We start from the raw sequence: 19361 nt of genomic DNA, 5'->3' as shown, positions 1-19361 counted from the left end.
TTATGAATCTATAAATATTTTGTTAAAAGTGATTAAGTCCAGGCTGGTTCCAACTCACGCCCTCTCTAAATCATAGTTGAGATTCAACCTTGGGGAATATTATAAATTTGCAAATCTAAAATATGGTTCATTGTGTATAGTGTAGTAAATTACTGTTATTCTTGAAAATAAAGGGATTTATATTATAGCCTAGTGGAAATAATAACCTTAGAACAGAGGAAAAATTATTCTGTTGAATGCAAAAGCATTTTAAATGGAAGACAAGCATGCGAATTAGCTTGGGCTCATTAACTGAGAGCTGAAAATATTTTGTTTGTGCATCAGAGAACTGATAGGTAGGCCACTCATTCATTTCATCATTCATCCCACAAGTATTTACTGAGAAATTTGGGTAGTTGTATTTTTTTAGGTCCTGAAAACTGCCTCACTGGTGGGGTAACTGAGCATTGGAAAGACTTGAAATTCTCAAAGATTACTTGGATCTATTTGCATATTGGCCATACAGAGCTGTCTCCGAATAGAGTAAAGCTCAAGGATTCTTTCAGATAAAAACTGGCGGACAGTTACAGAGCTCTAACAGAATGAGGTCCATCTTGACCACAAGTCCTTATATTTTTAGTCATAGAATCATGAGAGTTCTTTCCTGGATACAGTGATTTTCCTCTAACATTATGGACTAGAAGTACCATCAGTTCTCTACCTTTCTGGAATCCACCTGTAAACTTCAATAACCTCTTAACTGACTTGGAGTCGATTCCTAGCGCTGTCCAGTAAGGTAGCCACTAGCCCCATGTGGTTAATAAACACTGACATGTATCTTGTCTGAATCCAGCTGTGCTATAAGTGTAAGTTATACATTGAAGTTGAAGACTTAGTACAAGAATTTAAAATGTTTCATTGATAATTTAAAAAATATTGATCACATGTCCAAATGATTTTGGATATACTGTTAGATAAAATACATTACCCAATTTAATTCACCCTGTTTCTTTTTACTTTTTTAATGTTGGAACTAGAAAATTTTAAATTACATATGTAGCTCACCTTATATTTCTATTGATTAGCACTAATATAAACCATAAGGAGCATGAGGTGGTTGGTCTACAATCTGTAATCAGTACTAATTTATATTCTAGACTAAGAGAGTATTAATTTTAGTGAAACCTTAAAATATCCTCTGCAATTTCTGTGTGAGAAAAGTGGTGACAGCGTCTTGTTCATCATTACATGCTTGGTGCCTCGTGGGTACATGACGAATACTGAATGGATAAACGAATGAATGAATGAATGTATCAGCATTACTTTGGGACTTTGTGTGCCTGGGGCCTTTCCAATTATAGAGACCCTATTTGGATATGAGTCTCTGGCTATGTCTTTATCTGATATTCATCAAACACTTGAACCAAAGTAGCTACATCTTGAAAAGAAATCTCTGGAAACACCCAATCTGCCCAGATTTCAATACAATTATATGCATTTTAGTTTAATCCTTGTCCAGGTACCTAAAAAATTGCTCCCAGAAGCATGTGTGTTTTTGAATTCCCTTTCCTTAAAAATACTTATCAAATCCCCACATGGATGTTATGGAACTTCCTGAGTATGATCTGGTTTCTGATTCAACTCAACAGATCTGCCTGGAGTGCTCACTCTGGGCTAACCTGGCTAATTCACAGACATTCAATCTAACACAGTCTCTCGGCCTTTAACAACTAGTTTGTAAAATGGGAAAAGGTAATCTAAGACTGCAGCATAATAAAGCAGAAATGACCTTTCCCCATTCAACGGTCTTGGCACCTTTGTGGAACATCAATGAGCTGTATACGTGTGTTCTATTTCTGGACCCTATTCTATCCCACTGATCTCATTGACTTTCCTCATCTCAGTATCATGCTGTCTAATTTACTATGTAATGAGTCTTGATTTCAGATAATGAATGTCCTCCAACTTTTCTTTTTCAAGATTGTTTCAAAATCTTAGGTCCTTTGCATTTCAACATAAATTTAACAATCAAGTTGTGTATTTCTACAAAAAAATCTGATAGGATTTTGTCTAGGCGTGCACTGAATCTATAAATCAATGTGAAGATAATTGGTATCTTGACAACATTGTATTTTTCATGATTGAACATGATTTATCTGTCTATTTCTTCAGATTTTCCTTAATTTGTCTCATCATTGTTTTATAGTTTTTAGTGTCTTGTGCATTTTTAATTAAATTTATTCCTAGGTATTTTAGATTTTGTATGTCATTATATATAATCTTTTTAAAATTTCATTTCCCAATTGCTGGTGGCTAAAATGCAGAAATACAAATTAACTTTATATTGAACTTGTACCTAAAACACCTTGCTAATAGCCTTATTAGGTTTTTTTTATTGTAGTTTTCTTAAAATTTTCTACATAGGCAATGACATCTATAAATGAAATTTAATTTCTTCCTTTCCAATCTTTCCTTGCCTTGTTAGTCTGGTTAGGAATCCCAGTATAATGTTGACTAATCATCCTTGTATTGTTCTTCATCTTAAGAAAACTACATTCAGTTTTATTAAGGATTATATTGGGTGTACAGTAGATTTTTCCTATATTTATTGGTAGGTTCTCTTATATTCCCAGCTTGCTGGGAGTTTTTATTTTGTCAAGTGATTTTTTTTTTTCCTGCACCTGCAGTACATTGAGGTTCCCGAGCCAGGGATCGAACCCCTGCCACAGTAGTGACAATGCCAGATCCTTAACCTGGTGAGCCAAGAGCGAACTCCTTGTCAAGTGATTTAAGATAATTATGCTGTCATTCTCCTTAATTTTGTTAACATAGTAAATTACATTGATTAGTTTTTAAATGTTAAACCAATATTGCACTCCTGGGAAAAAGCACTTTGGTCAAGATGTATATTATCTTTTTTTATATATTGCTTACTTCAGTTTGCTAATATTTTGTTGAGGATTTTGCTTCTTTATTCATGAGCAATGTTGTTCTGAAATTTTTCTTATAATGACTCTGTCAGGCTTTGATAAGGTTTATGCTGGCCTCTTTAAATGAATTGAAAAGTGCTTCCTTCATTCTATTTCTAAATTATTTCAAAATATAAAAAAATTTCCTAAGATTGCAAATTTATTTCTTTATTGAATGTTTTTAAGAATTTTCTGGTGAAGCCATCTGGGCCTGGAGATTTTAATTATTAATTGCTTGGAAAAGGTTAGGGCTATTCAGATTTTTTGTTTCTTCTTATGTGCATTTTAGTAAGTCTGATTTTTCAAGGGATTTGTCTAGTTCATTTTTTTGGTCTTTTTTTTTTTTTTTTAGGGCCACACCCATCACATTTGAAGGTTCCCAGGCTAGGGCTCAAATCAGCCTGTAGCCTCCGGCCTACACCACAGCCACAGCAATGTGGATCCCAGCCATGTCTACACCTACACCACAGCTTACGTCAATGCCTGATCTTTAACCCACTGAGCTTGGCCAGGGATCCAACCTGCAACCTCATGGATACTAGTCAGATTCATTTCCACTGAGCCACAATGGGAACTCTATTTCATTTTTGGCATGAAGTTGTTTATAATATCCTAAAAGAGGGGTCAGGGTCAATTTCATTATTGCTATTGGTAATTGGGTTATTATACTTTCATTATGATGCAGTTCAAAATATTTTCTGATATCTCTTCTGAATTTTTCCTTTGGATTATTTAGAAGGTTGATTAATTTCTAAATTGTTGAAAGTTTTCAAGATATCCTAATGCTTTTAATTGTTAATTTACTTCTATGTGGTCAAAGAACATCCTCTAAAGATTTCAGTGTTTTAAAATTTTTTGAAACATATTTTATGGTCCAGCAATTGGTCTATTTTGGTGAAAATGCCATGTGCTCTTGAAGTTGCTGGGTGTAGTGTATTACAAATGTCAATTAGGTCAAACTGGTTGATGGCACTGTTCAAACCTCCTACATTCTTACTGATTTTTAATATACCTACTCTATCAGTTGCTAAGAAAATGGCGATTAAACCCCATAACCAGGAGTTCCTGTCATGGCGCAGCAGAAACAAATCCGACTAGGAACCATGAGGTTGTGGGTTCAATCCCTGGCCTCGCTCAGTGGGTTAAAGATCTGTGGTGTAGGCTGGCAGACCCCTAGCCTGGGAACCTCCATATGCTGCAGGTGCGGCCCTTAAAACGACGACAAACAAATAAACAAAAAACCCCATAACCATTGTGAATTTGTCTCTTTCTTTAATTCTATCAATTGTTGCTTCATAAATCTGGAAGCTCTGTTGTTAGATATACGTGAATTTAGGACTTTCATGTCTTCCTGAAGAATTGATCAATTTATTATTATGAAATGATCCTGATTATCTGTGGTAATATTCCTTGTATCAAAGTCTTCTTTGCCTGGTGTTAATATAGTCACACCAACTTTTTTATGCTTATCTTTTGGATAGTGTATCTTTTCCTATCCTTTACCTTTTGACCTCTTTCTCTTTATATGTAAAGTGCATCTCTTGTAATCAGCATATAGTTGGGTCTTGCTCTTTTATCCAATCTGTCAATCTCTGCTTTTTAATTAGAGTTTTTAGTCCATTTCTATTTAATATAATTATGGGTATTACTGGGTTATGTTTACTATTTGGAGTTGTGTCTATTCTTTGTTTCTTTGATCTTTTTCCATATTTCTTTTAGGTGAACTGGTTTTTCAAATAATTGTTAGTACTAATTTTTTTGTGATACCTCTTCATTCTTTGTTTTTAGATGTTGTTTCAAGGATTACAGTATGCATCATAATTTATCACAGTGTCCTTTGAATCAATATTTCACTGCCTTACATATAATATACAAACCATACAATAGTATAATTCCATTTACCTACTCCTGTCAAGTGTATACTTAGTCATATATTTCAATTCTACATTTGTTGTAAACCACACAATACACTGTTATTATTTTTGCTTTAAAAAGTCAGTTGATTTTTTTAAAAAATAAGAAAAAAAAACTTTTATTTTTATCCATACAGTTACCATTTTCATGATTTTTCATTTCTTCCAATAGGTAGATCCAAATTTCAATCTGATATCATTCACTTTCAGCCTTGAGAATATCCTTTAGTTTGTTTTGTAGAGCAAGTCTGCTGGTGAGGAACTCTTTCAGCTTTTGTTTATCTGAAAATATCTTTGCCTTACATTCATTTTCAAAGTATATTTTCTCTGAATATAAAATTCCATATAGGTAGTTACTCTCCCCAGTTGCATTACAGATTTCATTCCAAAGTTTTTGGTGTTTTGTTGTTCTGGTGTTTCTAATGAGAAGTAAATCTTTATTCTTGTTGCTGTTTCCCGTTTTGCCCTGTGTCTTTTTTCCCCTCTGCATGCTTTTAAGATTTTATGTTTATTTTTTACTTTCAGCTATTTGGCTATGATAAGCTTTGGTGTGATTTTCTATCATTTATTCTGCTTGGATTCTGCTGAGCCTTTTGGATGTGTGAGTTGTTGTTTTAAATTCAATTTGGAAAAATTGTAGCCATTGTTTCTTCATAGGTTCCCCCTGCCATTCTCTTCTTTCTTCTTCTGAGATTCCCATTACATATATATGAGACTGCTTGATATTGTCTCAAGTCACTGAGGCTCAGATTTTGTTATTTTTTTTTTTTAATATTTTTCTCTGCTCTTCAGTTTGGATAATTTTTGTGAACCATCTTCAAGTTTACTGATTCTTTAATCTTTATTTTCCAAATTGATGCCAAAAGTAGAAGACTTAAAAATTTCAGCTATTGTACTTTCTAGTTCTAGGGTCTCCATTTCACCTTTTTATATTTCCTGAAATTTTCCTCTCTTCACTTATTATATCCACTTTTTTTTGGGTAAAATTTTAGTTAAAAATTTTGTTTTGGTCTTTTTTTTTTTTTAGGGCCACACCTGCAGCATATGGAGGTTTCCAGGCTAGGGGTCCAATCAGAGCTGTAGCTGCTGGCCTACGCCACAGCCACAGCAGTGCCATATACAAGCTGAATCTGCAACCTACACCACAGCTCACGGCAATGCTGGATCCTTAACCCACTGATTAAGGCCAGGGATTGAACCCGCGTCTTCATGGATACTAGTCAGATTCATTTCTGTTGAGCCACCACAAGAACTCCAAAATTTTAAAACATATTTATAATCCTGCTGATTCTAACATCTGGGTTGTTTATGGGTGTGCTTTTAATAACTAATCTTTCCCTTCCCTATAGAAAGTCACATTTTCTTCTTCCTATGTCTAGAAATTTTTTAACCTGTATGCTGATTATTGTGGATGACACATTGACAAACATTGAATTATGTTATTTTCCTCTGCAGAGTTCTGTATTTTGTTCTAACAGGTCATTAAAATACTAGTATATCACTCTCCACTCTCCCCCCACCTTCTTGCCTTGAAGGCAAATGTTAGGCACCTCATAGAACAAGTTAGAATGGAAGTAGGTAAGGGGAGAGTGGGCTGTTCCTTAAAATACCCTTATTTAATTATCCTGTTTTAGACCTCTCTTCTTAAGCTTGCCTCCATCCTATTTGCTGACTCTAAACCCAGAGTTTCTCCATTTTCAGCCTCCTCTCTGCCAAAGTTCCCTCCTTTTGAATTCTATTCTTTTCTCTTTTGCTTCATTTTTAGGGATTTCCATATTTAAAACTTCCTTTACAATAATTCAATGGGATTGTGATGAAGAAGATATAAACTCACGCCTTTCGTTTTCTTCACAAATTCTTAATATGCTTTGCCAATTACTTTCCAGTCCCTTGAACCCCCTGACGCTCAGCTGCAGTGCATGCAATTGTTCTCACACTTAGCTCTTCCCAATACCGAGATCCATCCATATTCCAGTCACTCAATCTTGGTATAAACTTACATATTTGACTTGTTCTTGACTTGATTTATTTTGCAGAGAAAACCATGAACTGTGGTGGTTGTTTTTTTATTAACAGCACCAAAGAAAACAAATCTTCCTTTTGGGAGAAATATATGAACGTAGATTCAAAGATTTTCATAATATATGTACCACCGTGTATGTGTTCAGATTTGAAAGTTTCTGGAAACTCTTTATTCTCTTTAGCTTTTACTTTTTAGTGAAAGCCCTATTTGCTTAAAAGTAGACTGAAGGAAGTATGCACAGAATTCAAATCTAACTTTAAAGGATGTATTAAGTACAGAGTAGTTCTAAAATGACTATTTTAACCCTTGGAGTTAAGATGATTCCATAGTCTCCTATACAAATGTAATTTCAGTAAATCACATCATCTGATGAAATTAACTGAGTATTGTAAAGTAGTTCTATCTAGAAAAAAACTGATAAGGAAATAAGAAAGAACTTTGTTGTTATAAAATAATGTCTAAAATTGTTAATGTCTGTGTTACGTAAAGCATTACCATTCTCTTAAAAGTACTTAAGTGATTGCAACAGTGTTTTATGATAACCAATAATAAAGTAATTGGTAGTCTTTGATCATTAATCTTAGTGTTCTTAAATATTCACAAAAGAAGAAATGTAAATGGAAATTAAACATCTTAAAAATGTTCCATCTTTCTACTAATCAGTTTTACAAGTAAAAACAAAGAGATTAGTGCAATCTTTCTGGGCAGATATATTAAGAACTTTAAAAATATTCATACCCTTGAACACAATAATTCTGCTTCTAAAAAATTATGCCAAGAAAGCAATAATTATTCACAAAGATATACATGCAGGAAATGTTCCCTACAGTATTGTTTTAGTAGTGAACAAGTGGAAACAACGCACATGGACAACAATTTGGGGTAATTTAAATAAATACGGCAAATTCATAAAAACAAAATGTAGTCATTAAGGTCATATTTTTAAATAACATATCAAGATACAAGGTAATGTTTATGATGTCATGTTAAGTAAAAAGCAGAATACGAAAGTTCATATACTATATGATATTTGTAAAAACAACTTCTATATATCTGTGCATTTAAAACATTCTGAGTGAAATTTAACAGTGGTTGTGTCTGGGAGGTAGGATTTTTTTTTTTTCCCCTTTAAATCTTACTGTATTTTTCACAACTCTTCAATTCATATAAATGCCTTTTAAAACCAGAAATACCAAATCCATAATTATATTTAAAAAGCAGCATGGCAACTTAAAGATTTTACATTAACCTACACTTATCCATATATTTTATCACTAACATTTCAATACAAGCCGTGAAAAAGTCTTGAGTGCTTATTATGTCCAGTTTATTGTTCTAGACACGAAAAAGATGACATTGGTGGAAGACATTTGTGGATCCCATCTTTATAGAATGATGATATAGAACCAGTCTAATCGGAAGACATAAAGATCAAACCACCACAGAAACAAATGTAGAATTACAACTGTGATAAGTGTTATTACGAAAGAAAAATACTCAGTATCTGAAATCTACCGTTGGCATATGTGACTTGGTGATATCAAGAACGAATTCTTCACAGAGGTAACAGCTAAGCTCACTTGAAATCACATGAAAAATGAATCAGATGAAGAGCGCAGGAAAGTGCATTCTGGGCAGAGAGAGCATCTGAGGCACTTATCAAGTTGTTGTCTCTTGACTCCAAACTACCCTTCTTTGTCCTACTTTGTGATACTGGAGCTCGCCCCTGTAAACAATTCTCTTTTGCCAATTGGCAGAATGTTAACTGTTGTCAGTAGAGGACAACAAAGGGGCCCTGTAAGGCGACAAGGACGGAAATCCACTTCCCTTCTAGTTCTGGTCCTTTATATTACTATTATTCACAAGGGAGCCAGCAGGTGCGCAGAGGAGCTCCAGCTGCACTCTCATGCCAGGTTCCCTGGCTTGCCCGCAATGGTAGTGGCTTTGAGCTGTTCCAGTCTACTACACTGTGTGGCCAGGGTGAGCCTCTTCTACAGAACAGCTCATGCCAGGCCCTACAAGTTTTTTATTTTTGTTTGTTTTGTTTTTTTCTTTTTGTGCCACTACAAGGCTGCAAGATCCTCTGTTAACCACACACCTTGTTTGATGAGGTCAGAGTCTCTGTTTTGGGTTGGGGACTCTCCCAGCCCTAGTTCCTTCATTGTCCAGTCTTTCTGGAGATGGTAACTGTTCTCCTGCCATGTCTATACTCCTGAGAGTCCTCACTTACCCCTTTTAGTAATTAAGCACTTCCTACTGTTTTAGTTAGCAATTCTCCCTAACTCTCCCTTAGTTACACACCTCTTATTCAAATAACCCATGTGGCTTCTATCTCCTGACTTGCCTGACTGGTATACATGGCCAGTATGAGTAACTAAAAAGCGACCAGTATGGCCGAAGCAGAGAGCTAGAATAAACACACCCTGCAATGATGCTGGAATGGGACACTGGAGGCAGAATATGCTGGGCCGGCAGGCCAGGGTAAGGCTTCTGGTCTTTATCTTAAGAGTTCAAACGTGTTCTATGAAAAGATTACAGGACAGAGAATGAGTTAGAGGGGAACAGAGTGAATGCTAGGAGATGAATGAGCGGACCATTGCCACAGCAGAAACAAAAGAGGATGGTACCGATGGGAAGGCAGAGATAGAGACAGTGAAAAATGGATGGGTTTCCAGAATATTTGCAAAGGAAAATCAACAGGACTTGATGATGGATTGGCTACTGGGGATGAGGAAGATGTCATGACCAATGCCTGGATTTCCAGCTTGCAGAATAGATGGACAGTCCAGTAAGACCAGTAACATTAAAAGAAAGCTGACTGAGAAGGGAGAGCAGCCATTTGTTTGGAGCATGTGGTTAAAGTGCTTTGAAATATGTCAAGTAAGAGTCTGGAGTTCAGCAAGTAGAGTTTGTGAGCCAGCGTACACGATAAAAGCTAGAAGTGATCTAAGGAGAGAGTGTAACTTTACACGAGAAAGGACCTGGAACTAATCCACCCTTGATGAGCCTCAATAATTAAGGGCGCGTTAGAGAAGAATAACCCTCAAAGGAAACAGGAGCAATGAAGACGAAGGGGGAACAACAGGAGAGGGCCATGTCATAGACACCCAAGGGAAAACACAGAGAGGTCAGCAACCTCGAATGCTGCTGAAAGGATAAAGCAACGTAAAGATTGGGAAAATGTCTGCTAGACTGAACACATGGAAGCCAATGGTGAACCTAGTGGGAACAACCCTTGGGAGTGACGGGGCTTGAATAGGTTGAGAAGAGAGGTAACGAAGCAGAGACAGAGGTAACTCTCTTAAGATGTTACAGAAAAACAGTCCAGTGATGAAGCCCCAAGAAAACTCTTTCTCACACTACAGTTAGTACCCACTTTAATTTGCATCTTTCATCATTCTTTTATCAATACATGACAGAGTAATTAACAGATGTTCCGAGAAACCAATAACTTTGAAACAGACACCGAAACAGATAGGCTTACTCAGAAGACAGACTGTCCGTCCGTTCTGCCTTTTCTTGACTTCTTTATCAAACACGGATAGACGTTGCTATTTCATTCACGTTCTGTAAAACTTGGTCAGCTCAGAGGGCACAGAGCTGGTAACTTTTTGATTGGAAACCAATCTTTTCGTTTCATTTACATTGTCTTTACAAGGTTTCCTGTGTCACAATACCCTTACAGGTTTATTTACATTAAAAGAGAGTAGATAATAAAGTCACTGAATTAATAACCTGTCAATGACACAAGGCAGGCATGTTAACTTGATTTGTTTCACAGACTTAGTTCCCTGAAAAACGGGCTTAATTCTCAAGGCATTTTGAGAGAGGCATTTAGATCTTTTTTCAAAACTAAGGGAAAAAAAAAATTGAAGGCCTTGTATTTTTTGTAAGGAGTGCATTACATTTAATTAAGTTTGTTTGTAACTGAAATCTCCATAACAAAGTTTGAGTGGGAAGTTGAGAAGGTATCAGCTATTCAGAGATGAGCAGGTTTGTGTTTCTGCTGTAGGGATGCAGCAAAAGTAGTTTTTAAATGAGAAAGAGAAGGGAGAGGGCTCTGGATTTCACTGTACCCGGGTGACAAAAAAATACCTGAGGGGTTTTATATATCTTGTGCCCTCCTGTCACTACATCCTACGTCTGTCTCTGTCTCTTTCTGCTTTATGACACACGGAGAAAGGAAGCAGAGGTCTCAGTCATTGAAAATACAATCTAAGGTCTCCCCTACTATTACCCGAAAGGTCCAGACACAGTGCTGCTGGAACTGAGTTTGCGTCTGAACAGCCCACAGCAACAAATCGGAGTTAACATCAAGTCCTTAGATGCCAAAATAATAGAGAAAATAATGATAAATGTGCTTATGTGCTTTAAAATAGAAGCTTCAAAATGCCTGTCCACATGACAGGACTTAATGTCAGCTATAGATACTAACAAAAATATTATATTTTTAATGAAAAACCAATGGTTCTAACTCTGCAAGGGCTTCAGCTAAAGTAATTCCTAATTCAGGTTTAAATAAAACATCAGCTCTTTGGACGGAGACAGCCTGATGTGAGAGAGTATGAGCGGGGCATCTGGGTCTCAGCGCCAGCGTCTCCTCTTCATTCAACTCATGTCACCTATGGCCTTGTCTGAAGTTGCTGCCCACACCCCTGGCCTGCCCCAGTCTCTCTCTTACTTGCTGCCTTCATAGCATGTACTGTCATTCTGTACATGTACTGTAGCTGCATTCTGGTTTCCTACGCATCTCTTTTCCTCCTTCTTGAAAAAGAACATAAACTCCACGAGAGCAAACACTTTTCTCTTTTGCTTACTTTTTCTAGAGGAATTCCAGGCACAGGTTAGATGCCGAAAATATTTCCTAGATAGATAAAGAAATGATGTGAGGGTTTACTCTATGCCAGATGCTGTGCGAATCGCTTCACAGATCTCATTTACCACCACTCCCCACAATCATCAAGTGGAGTCATACAGTCTGCGTTGGAGGTGAGGACCAGGAGACACAGAGCAGTTAGCTTGTCCAGGGCCACACACCTAGTAAGTGACAACGCCAAGATGTGAATCCAAATATGTTTAATGCTAAAGCCCCTGGATCCTAGCTTTGATTTTATACTGCTTCCATCTGAGAGTGGGCATGGCTAAAATCCTGGAATATACACATTTGGCTTTTCTATTAAAGTTCTCGGCAAGCTGCTTTCTTCTTGTTGAGCTCTTCTAATCCTCTGGTCCAATACAGGGTTTAGAGAAGCAGGGGAGATAATCTTGTAGGGGGGCCAACCACAGCATTTAAAAAAATCTGCTTGGAAATCCTAGAGGGAAGTTCACACCATAAAAATATTGTAAAACTGTTTTTGCTTGTTTGTTTGTTTTTACAAAGGAAGCACAAAAGAGGGACAAGGGGCTAATAGTCTAAAATAATGGGGCCCTTTCTCTCACCTTTGGTTCAGTTCACCTAGAGAATGAGAAAGCAGATCTGTGGCAGAGGCACACCATCCGCAGACCCTGCATTGCAAAGGTAAACCAACGGGGCTGCTCCCCTCCGATCAGGGCGGAGTGGTAAGTCCGGTTTGTGGAAATCAGCGAACACAGCACGGGGCCTTCAATTTGAGACAAGGAAGGAGGAACCCAAGAGCTGGCTTCCCAGGAAGCTTTACAAAATGAGAGGATGTAAAGGAAGCCTGCTGAAGCCAACAAGAGGTGCCCGCCCCTAAGTTTATCTCAACGGAGCCAGCTGGTGGCCCAGGATCCTGCTCCTATTCTACTGGATGGGAGTTGTGGCCAATGGGAGAGAGACAACGCAGGAATCTGCATTCCTATCTAGCCCATACAGTGATAAGCACGTATACATTCCAGCAATCTGAGCCTTAAAAAAAAAAAAAAAAAAAAAAAACAGCAGGAGCAACATTTGGGAAAATTGAACCCTAAGGTCATAATATGCTTTAGCCATGTAGATGGAGCCTCAGAAATAAAAATGATCCTGGGCACTACCTTTGGTAAAAATAAATCTTGATCTACTCCTGGTCTGACTTTGTACTTGGATGCAGATGATCCTGGTCAGATTATGTAAAGGATCTAATTTAAGCTGTTATCAAAAATTCTGAAATACAAAAAAAAGAAAAAGAAAAAAAAACCTACTCCAAGGCTTAAAAAAGTAATTTTGTACTAAGTTTAAATCAAACTCCCCAACTTCAGAGCTCTGTGCTGACATGCAGCATTGTCCCACTCGGCAGTACTCTATTTACAGCCTGAAACGATGATGCTTGTGGTGGTGATTTTTCATGTGGGAAGTCACACTGACACCCTGGAACCACCTGCATATATCTTAAAACTAACTTTAAGAAAACGATCCTTTTAAAACTTTGAAAAAGAGAGATCTTGAATGTCAAGGTGTTATAAAAGATAAAATACCCGTTCCACATGTTCACAGCCTGCTGCCCAGCTGGGCACTCGGGGCAGGCTTTCCTGAGCCAGTTTCATTATTGGAAAGCTTGATAAACACTCCATCACTAGCAGACGGGAGATTTCTTTCAGGCTTATACTTTGAACCCACTCAAGTACAGAATATCATTATCCTGCTTTGTTATGATTACTTTTTCCTAATGTTACAATTATGCATCTTTTAGGAGTTAGGGAGCCAGTGGTTTTAGCAGTAACTCCCTACTGCATGTGTAAAACTGCCTGGGTTTGAGTTAGGCTTTTGCTCACTAAAAAGAGTTACCCCAGGGGTGGGGGTCTTCTCAGATTCTCATGGGGGGTGAGGGTGCTCGGCTATAAAGTGAGGGGATTAAGGGATCATTCCCATTCTTTCCAGTTCCAAAGCTCTACTTAAATTGGGGTGCAGAATGTCCAAGATCCAGAACTCATCTGTGACATATATCTAGCCAAGGTCTCAGAATTTCTGAGGAACTGCACAGGCATTTCAGAGTCATTTGACAGTTTCGGCATTAACTTTCCGATGAATCATCTTCCTTATCTTTGGGAAGGAAAACTTAACCAGTTATAAACTCATTTTAAAATTTATAATTACAAGTGACCTGCTAATGAAATTAAAGGTCAACCAGGAGGATTCCTTTCTTTTTGCACAAAACTCTAGTAACCTTCCATTTTCATCCTTTATTCCTTAAGAGAAAAAATTACAAGGATTTGAATTACTAATTATTAACAAACAATACTGACATAACATCAATGCCTTCATGCTAAACTTATAAAACCAGAGAGATATTAGGATGGCTCTTAGTGCAATAAAGTATCCTTCACCGAAAGGTTCATGATCGGGGGTTCACAAAAGCCTCCTTCGTACAGAGAACTTGTCTGATGGCTACTTAACTTTCAAGGCAGCTATGAAGTGAGGCACTTCAATATTGCATTTCCTCGAATGTCATATACTGGATAGAGTTACCGAAATTGTTTTAGGAGGAAGGTATAAATTATAAGTATATGAACAAATATATGTACTCGGCTTTTAGGGTGTGATTAATATCACAACAGCACCTTGAGTAATTAGATTTTGAAAGTAATTCGTGTGAAAGCAATCACAAGCAAAGCTGGGAATCTGCCACTCGATTATTTAATTTCTTTCTCCTACCCTGACTATAAATCAAAACATTCTCAAAATTGTTAGGCAGAGGAAAAGCTGAATTAAAAAAAAACAACAACTAGAAAATCCAGGTTCTAAATAGAAATAGGTTATTTTTGTGTTTGGTTTTAAGAAATCGTTGTGTAGTCAGGATGATCTGAATTACAGCGCTCACTATGAAGAGTGTCATTAGGGAATGTGTTGCGGAAGAAAAGGAGAGCTTTGTGATCAATGTAAAAGCTTCCTCGTGTGTTATATGGTATCTGCGGTTTAATGCTTCCTCATGGTAGCCTTGATTCAGTACTGGTCACCATGTGAGTTTCTGTTGGCACCCGTCTTTTCCGCTAGACCGACCTCTTTCTAGGTAGAGCCACTGTCTTATTCATCTTTGGTTGATCTTAGGAGGCATTTTGAAAAACAAGGCAGTTTTAAAATTTATCAAGATGATTGTGTATGGGTGGGTGTTGGAGGGCAGGACACTGGCTGATTCACGATCACAGGAATCCCACCCAACAAAGAATTGCCCTGTGACCTGAACTTTCTCATCTCCTCCTAAACACGGGGCACATAAAAGTATTTTTGAACAGTTGGTCCTATGGATTTCCAAGATGTACTTGGATTTCTAGGGTTCAACTACTACGCAGATTAAGAGAAAATTATACTCTCTGGTGTTCAGAACTTTGCCAAGCATTTTTCACCATTTGGAAAATCACATGGCCAACCACACTGCAGTCACAATACTTGAGCTGACAGTCAGCACTTGTCAATTTGTAGCACTTGCATTCACAGTGACCCCATGTCTACATAAAAATATACTTATTTAGTTATTTCACACATCAAATGTAAAGAAACAGTGTGCACAATATCCAGTTGACTATTGTCTTTCTTCCTTTAAGTTCAAAGTGATTCATTATAAGTGGGGGTGAACATCTGACCATTTTATTAGGCTTTCTCTTTTACTTGTTCTTGACCTTTTAATTTTTTAATTTTTAATTTTATTTATTTATTTATTTTGTCTTTTCGAGGGCTGCACCTGCGGCATATGGAGGCTCCTAGGCTAGGGGTCGAATTGGAGCTGTAGCTGCCGGCCTACGCCAGAGCCACAGCAAAACACCGGATCCATGCCTCGTCTGTGACCTACACCACAGCTCACGGCAACGCCAGATCCTTAACCCACTGAGGGAGGCCAGGGATTGAACCCAGAACCTCCTGGTTCCTAGTCCGATTTGTTAACCACTGAGCCACGATGGGAACTCCTGTTCTTGAACTTTTTAAATTTTGATGCGATTGTCATTCTGTTTCTAGGTATAAGATTTATGAATTTGATTTTAGGATTTGATATTAAAATGGAGCACTGGGTCAGATAGTATTGAAGGCCACCAATCTAGTAGATTCTGGGATAACTGCCTTATTTTGTGCAAAGGAAATGGGACACGATCAGAGATGAAATGATGACCCAAAGATCATACAGTGGATTAAGAAGTAGGCTTTTGCTGAGTAATGAATATACAGCTGTAGCACAAATAATTAACATTCCAGATTCAAACACCATGGAAGGTTATATTCTATTACATAATATACGACACCAGGAGTCAAAATAATTTGATCTACCCTTTAAACATTTCCTTTCATTGCCAATTATTCCTCCCTTACCCAACAAAAGTGTTGGTAAAATTTTTCTTTTCTTTTCTTTTCTTCTTGCTTTTTAGGGCTGCATTTGTGACATATGGAAGTTCGCAGGCTAGGGGTCAAATGAGAGCTGCAGCTGCTAGCCTACACCACAGCCACAGCAATGCCAGATCCCAGCCACATCTGTGACCTATGCTGCCACTTGCAGCCACACTGGATCCTTAACCCACTGAGCAGGGCCAGGGATTGAACCCACATCCTCATGGATACTGGCGAGGTTCTTAACCTGCTGAGCCACAATGGAACTCTGAAGGACAATTTCTTTAAACCGGAATTTCCATTTTCCTTATGATCCCACTATAGACTAGGACTATATCTTTTAGATTAAAAAAAAAAAACCAAACACTCTTAGTGCAGAGCTAGATTGCACACTTCCTCTTTGGCCCAGTTACCTGCCTCCTTGCACCCGCCATCCTTCGGGAAGACCGTTTGGATCTGCGGACACTGCAGAAGTACCGCCTTTCCCTTCCAACAACAGCAACCGTGCAATGACTGTCCCACTGGGCCCTTTGGCATCTTTTTTTTGTCCATGTCTTCCTAAGCAACTTTACTTAAGAATGACTGACCTGTGACCCCACGGAGTGCCTTTGAAGGTTCCTCGAGTATCGAGATCTTTTTCTCACGAGGGGCAGGAGCTGGTTTTTCACTGGCGGAGTCAGTGGATGAGCTGTCCTTCTCGCAGCCGTTGACGTGGCCATTCTGTATCTGTGGCGCCGCCGGCGGCTGCAGGGGACCTGCGTCCGGCCTCTCTGCCTTGTCTTTCGCTTCTTTGTTGCCTTGATGCTGCTTAGACTTGCTTCTTTTTCTCTTATTGTTCTAGAATCAGAAACAAATGAGAAGGTAATGTTATTTAGCTCACACCCTTGAGATACAAGAGAGCAAAATAAGGTATGTTATTCCTTTTTTTCTCTCTCTCTTCTAATAGAATGGGAGAAAACACCTACATCTTTATTAGCCACCCAAATCAATATAAATATCTTCTTACAATGACTTGTCTAAACTTTTACCTCACAAACATAGCAAACAAAAAGTTTCCTTTAAAAGGAAAAAACAGCAGGAAATGGCTTAAATAGCCGATGTAGTTTTTGAGCAGACTCACCACTACATCTCTGAATGGTAACACAGCAAAGTCTTGGGATAACTGCCCTGGAAGAGTTTGCGTTCAGCTATTGTGCCATTGGAGAACCTCATTTCTTTCTTTTCTTTCCTTTCCTTTTTCTTTTGTCTTTTTGCCTTTCTAGGGCTGCTCCTGTGGCATATGGAGATTCCGAGGCTAGGGGTCCAATCGGAGCTGTAGTTGCCGGCCTACGCCAGAGCCACAGCTACGCAGGATCGGAGCCGTGTCTGCAACCTACATCACAGCCTATAGCGATGCCGGATCCTTAACCCACTGAGCAAGGCCAGGGATCGAACCCACAACCTCATGGTTCCTAGTCGGATTCGTTAACAACTGAGCCATGACGGGAACTCCCAAGAACTCTCATTTCTTAAAAAGGTGATGGAGGTGGGGGAGGGGAAAGACTAAGGCTCTGAGCCATAGGGAGAAGAGGGGAGGCTGAGGGGAGGGCTGGTACCAAAAAGGCGGGCAAGCCCTTGCAAAATGAGGAAGAGCAGTCAGATCTGCGAAGTCCAAGTTGGGTCAATGAAAAGGCACTGACCAATCAGGAGACCCCTGGATTGCTGTCCCTGTCAAGGAAATCCCGTCATCATCCCCAGGAATATTTAAGCTGGAGTGGACAACTGCCACGAAGCCACGCCAGACTGATGTGGGTCTGCTAGGACACTTGGATCGCTCAGTCCCTGGCTGAACGGCATTACAAGACTTCCCTTTAAGCAGTTCAAAATCACAGCAACCCTGCATTTTAGATAACTGACAATTTGTAGGCCTTGATACAGGTCTCAGCCAATCAGAACAGATACTAGACCCATCAGGACAGACCCTGTCCTGCCTCCTGCATCAGTGAATGCCAGCTAAATACCAGCCTGGCTTTGTTCTTCAACGCATTTGGAAAAGAAACATTTTCCTCTTAATTCTCCTCTCAACTCCCCTTCTTTTCCTTTGAAACCACAATCATGCCCCTGAGTAAGGGCTCTTTCAGGGCAGAGAAGCGCATTCGCTGGGTAAAGGGGAGGCTCAGGGGCACCTCTTTCTCCTCAAGCCCCACATCTTCTGGTCTGCAGAGACCATTTCCTACTGAACCTCTCAGAGGAAGGCTTGGTAACGAGTTGGGTCTGCAGCTGTGTCTGCTCCTTTTTTTTTTTTTTAACATCAGAGAAATTTAATGCCCAAACCACACATCTGAGATTTTTCCATGGAAATATAAATACTGCCTTTCAATCACTGGCAAATCATCCTCATCTCACACAGGAGCCTGGGAAGCTATGATTTAGAGATAAGCGAAGACTGGCAAAGATGGCGGCATACAAAAGCAAAAAAAAAAAAAAAAAAAAAAGGAGATCTCATAATTCTTCCTATTCTCCATGAAGCTAGGAGGAGAAGGAGAAGAAGGAGGAAAGGATAATTTCAGTAATGTCAGGGATTTTCTGAAAGCAGTATTGCTTTTTTTTGGTGTTTGTTTAAAACCTGTTTTGCAGGCCCGTGATCTTCCCTCAGGGGGAAGGGGAGACTGGATAGGACATCCTGGAATGAGATTCCCAAACTCGGGCTTGGCTGGGAAGGGTAGAAATGGGTGGGGCAGTTACTTTGGAGAGAGAAGCAGACTTCTGGTGAAAATCATGAAACCGAGTCCAGGCCAAGACCAAGAAGGAAGCTGCACCTTACAGGAGTAGTGAGTGCCTCTCAGAGTTCACAGGATCAGGACAGTGTGTGCCAGAAACCAAAGCCCGTGTGTGCTCTGCAAACCTCACATGTGCCCAGAAGTCAGATTCTGTGTGACCAAACAAGAAGGCTAAATAATCTGAATAGGGCAGACTAAAGTCTTCCCTCTGTTCCCAAGGAGCAGTCTGCCAGGGTTCACAAGAAGAAAACAGAGGTCTCTTCCTTGTATGAGTTTAAGGTATTTTCTATTCTTTCTTTCTTTCTTTTTTTTTTCTTTTTTCTTTTTTCCCTTCCTTTATTAAAAATCTAGCTTATTAGTAACTCAGGCAAAAAAGGATCTCGGGGCAGCCCTGGACCAATTCTCTCAGCTGGAAAAACATGTGAAAAAATATTTAGAGCTTTTCAAGTATCTTTAAAACACTCCTTAATT

General features: G+C 38.7%; 1 protein-coding gene across 10 annotated transcripts in view; it reads right to left on the bottom strand.

Moving 5' to 3' along the window:
- SPATS2L (spermatogenesis associated serine rich 2 like) overlaps positions 1-19361 on the bottom strand; it is a 181110-nt gene that overhangs the window by 42794 nt on the left and 118955 nt on the right. For all 10 annotated transcript variants that reach the window (XM_021074583.1, NM_001177916.1, XM_021074576.1 and 7 more), the window contains 1 exon segment: positions 16719-16968. In XM_021074583.1, coding sequence (XP_020930242.1) covers positions 16719-16968 — 250 coding nt within the window.

The sequence above is a fragment of the Sus scrofa genome, chromosome 15 (genome assembly GCF_000003025.6).
Source record: "Sus scrofa isolate TJ Tabasco breed Duroc chromosome 15, Sscrofa11.1, whole genome shotgun sequence".
In the NCBI taxonomy this organism is placed as follows: domain Eukaryota; kingdom Metazoa; phylum Chordata; class Mammalia; order Artiodactyla; family Suidae; genus Sus; species Sus scrofa.
The sequence above is the reverse complement of the archived record's forward strand: the minus strand, read 5'-3'. Positions and strand labels throughout refer to the sequence as shown.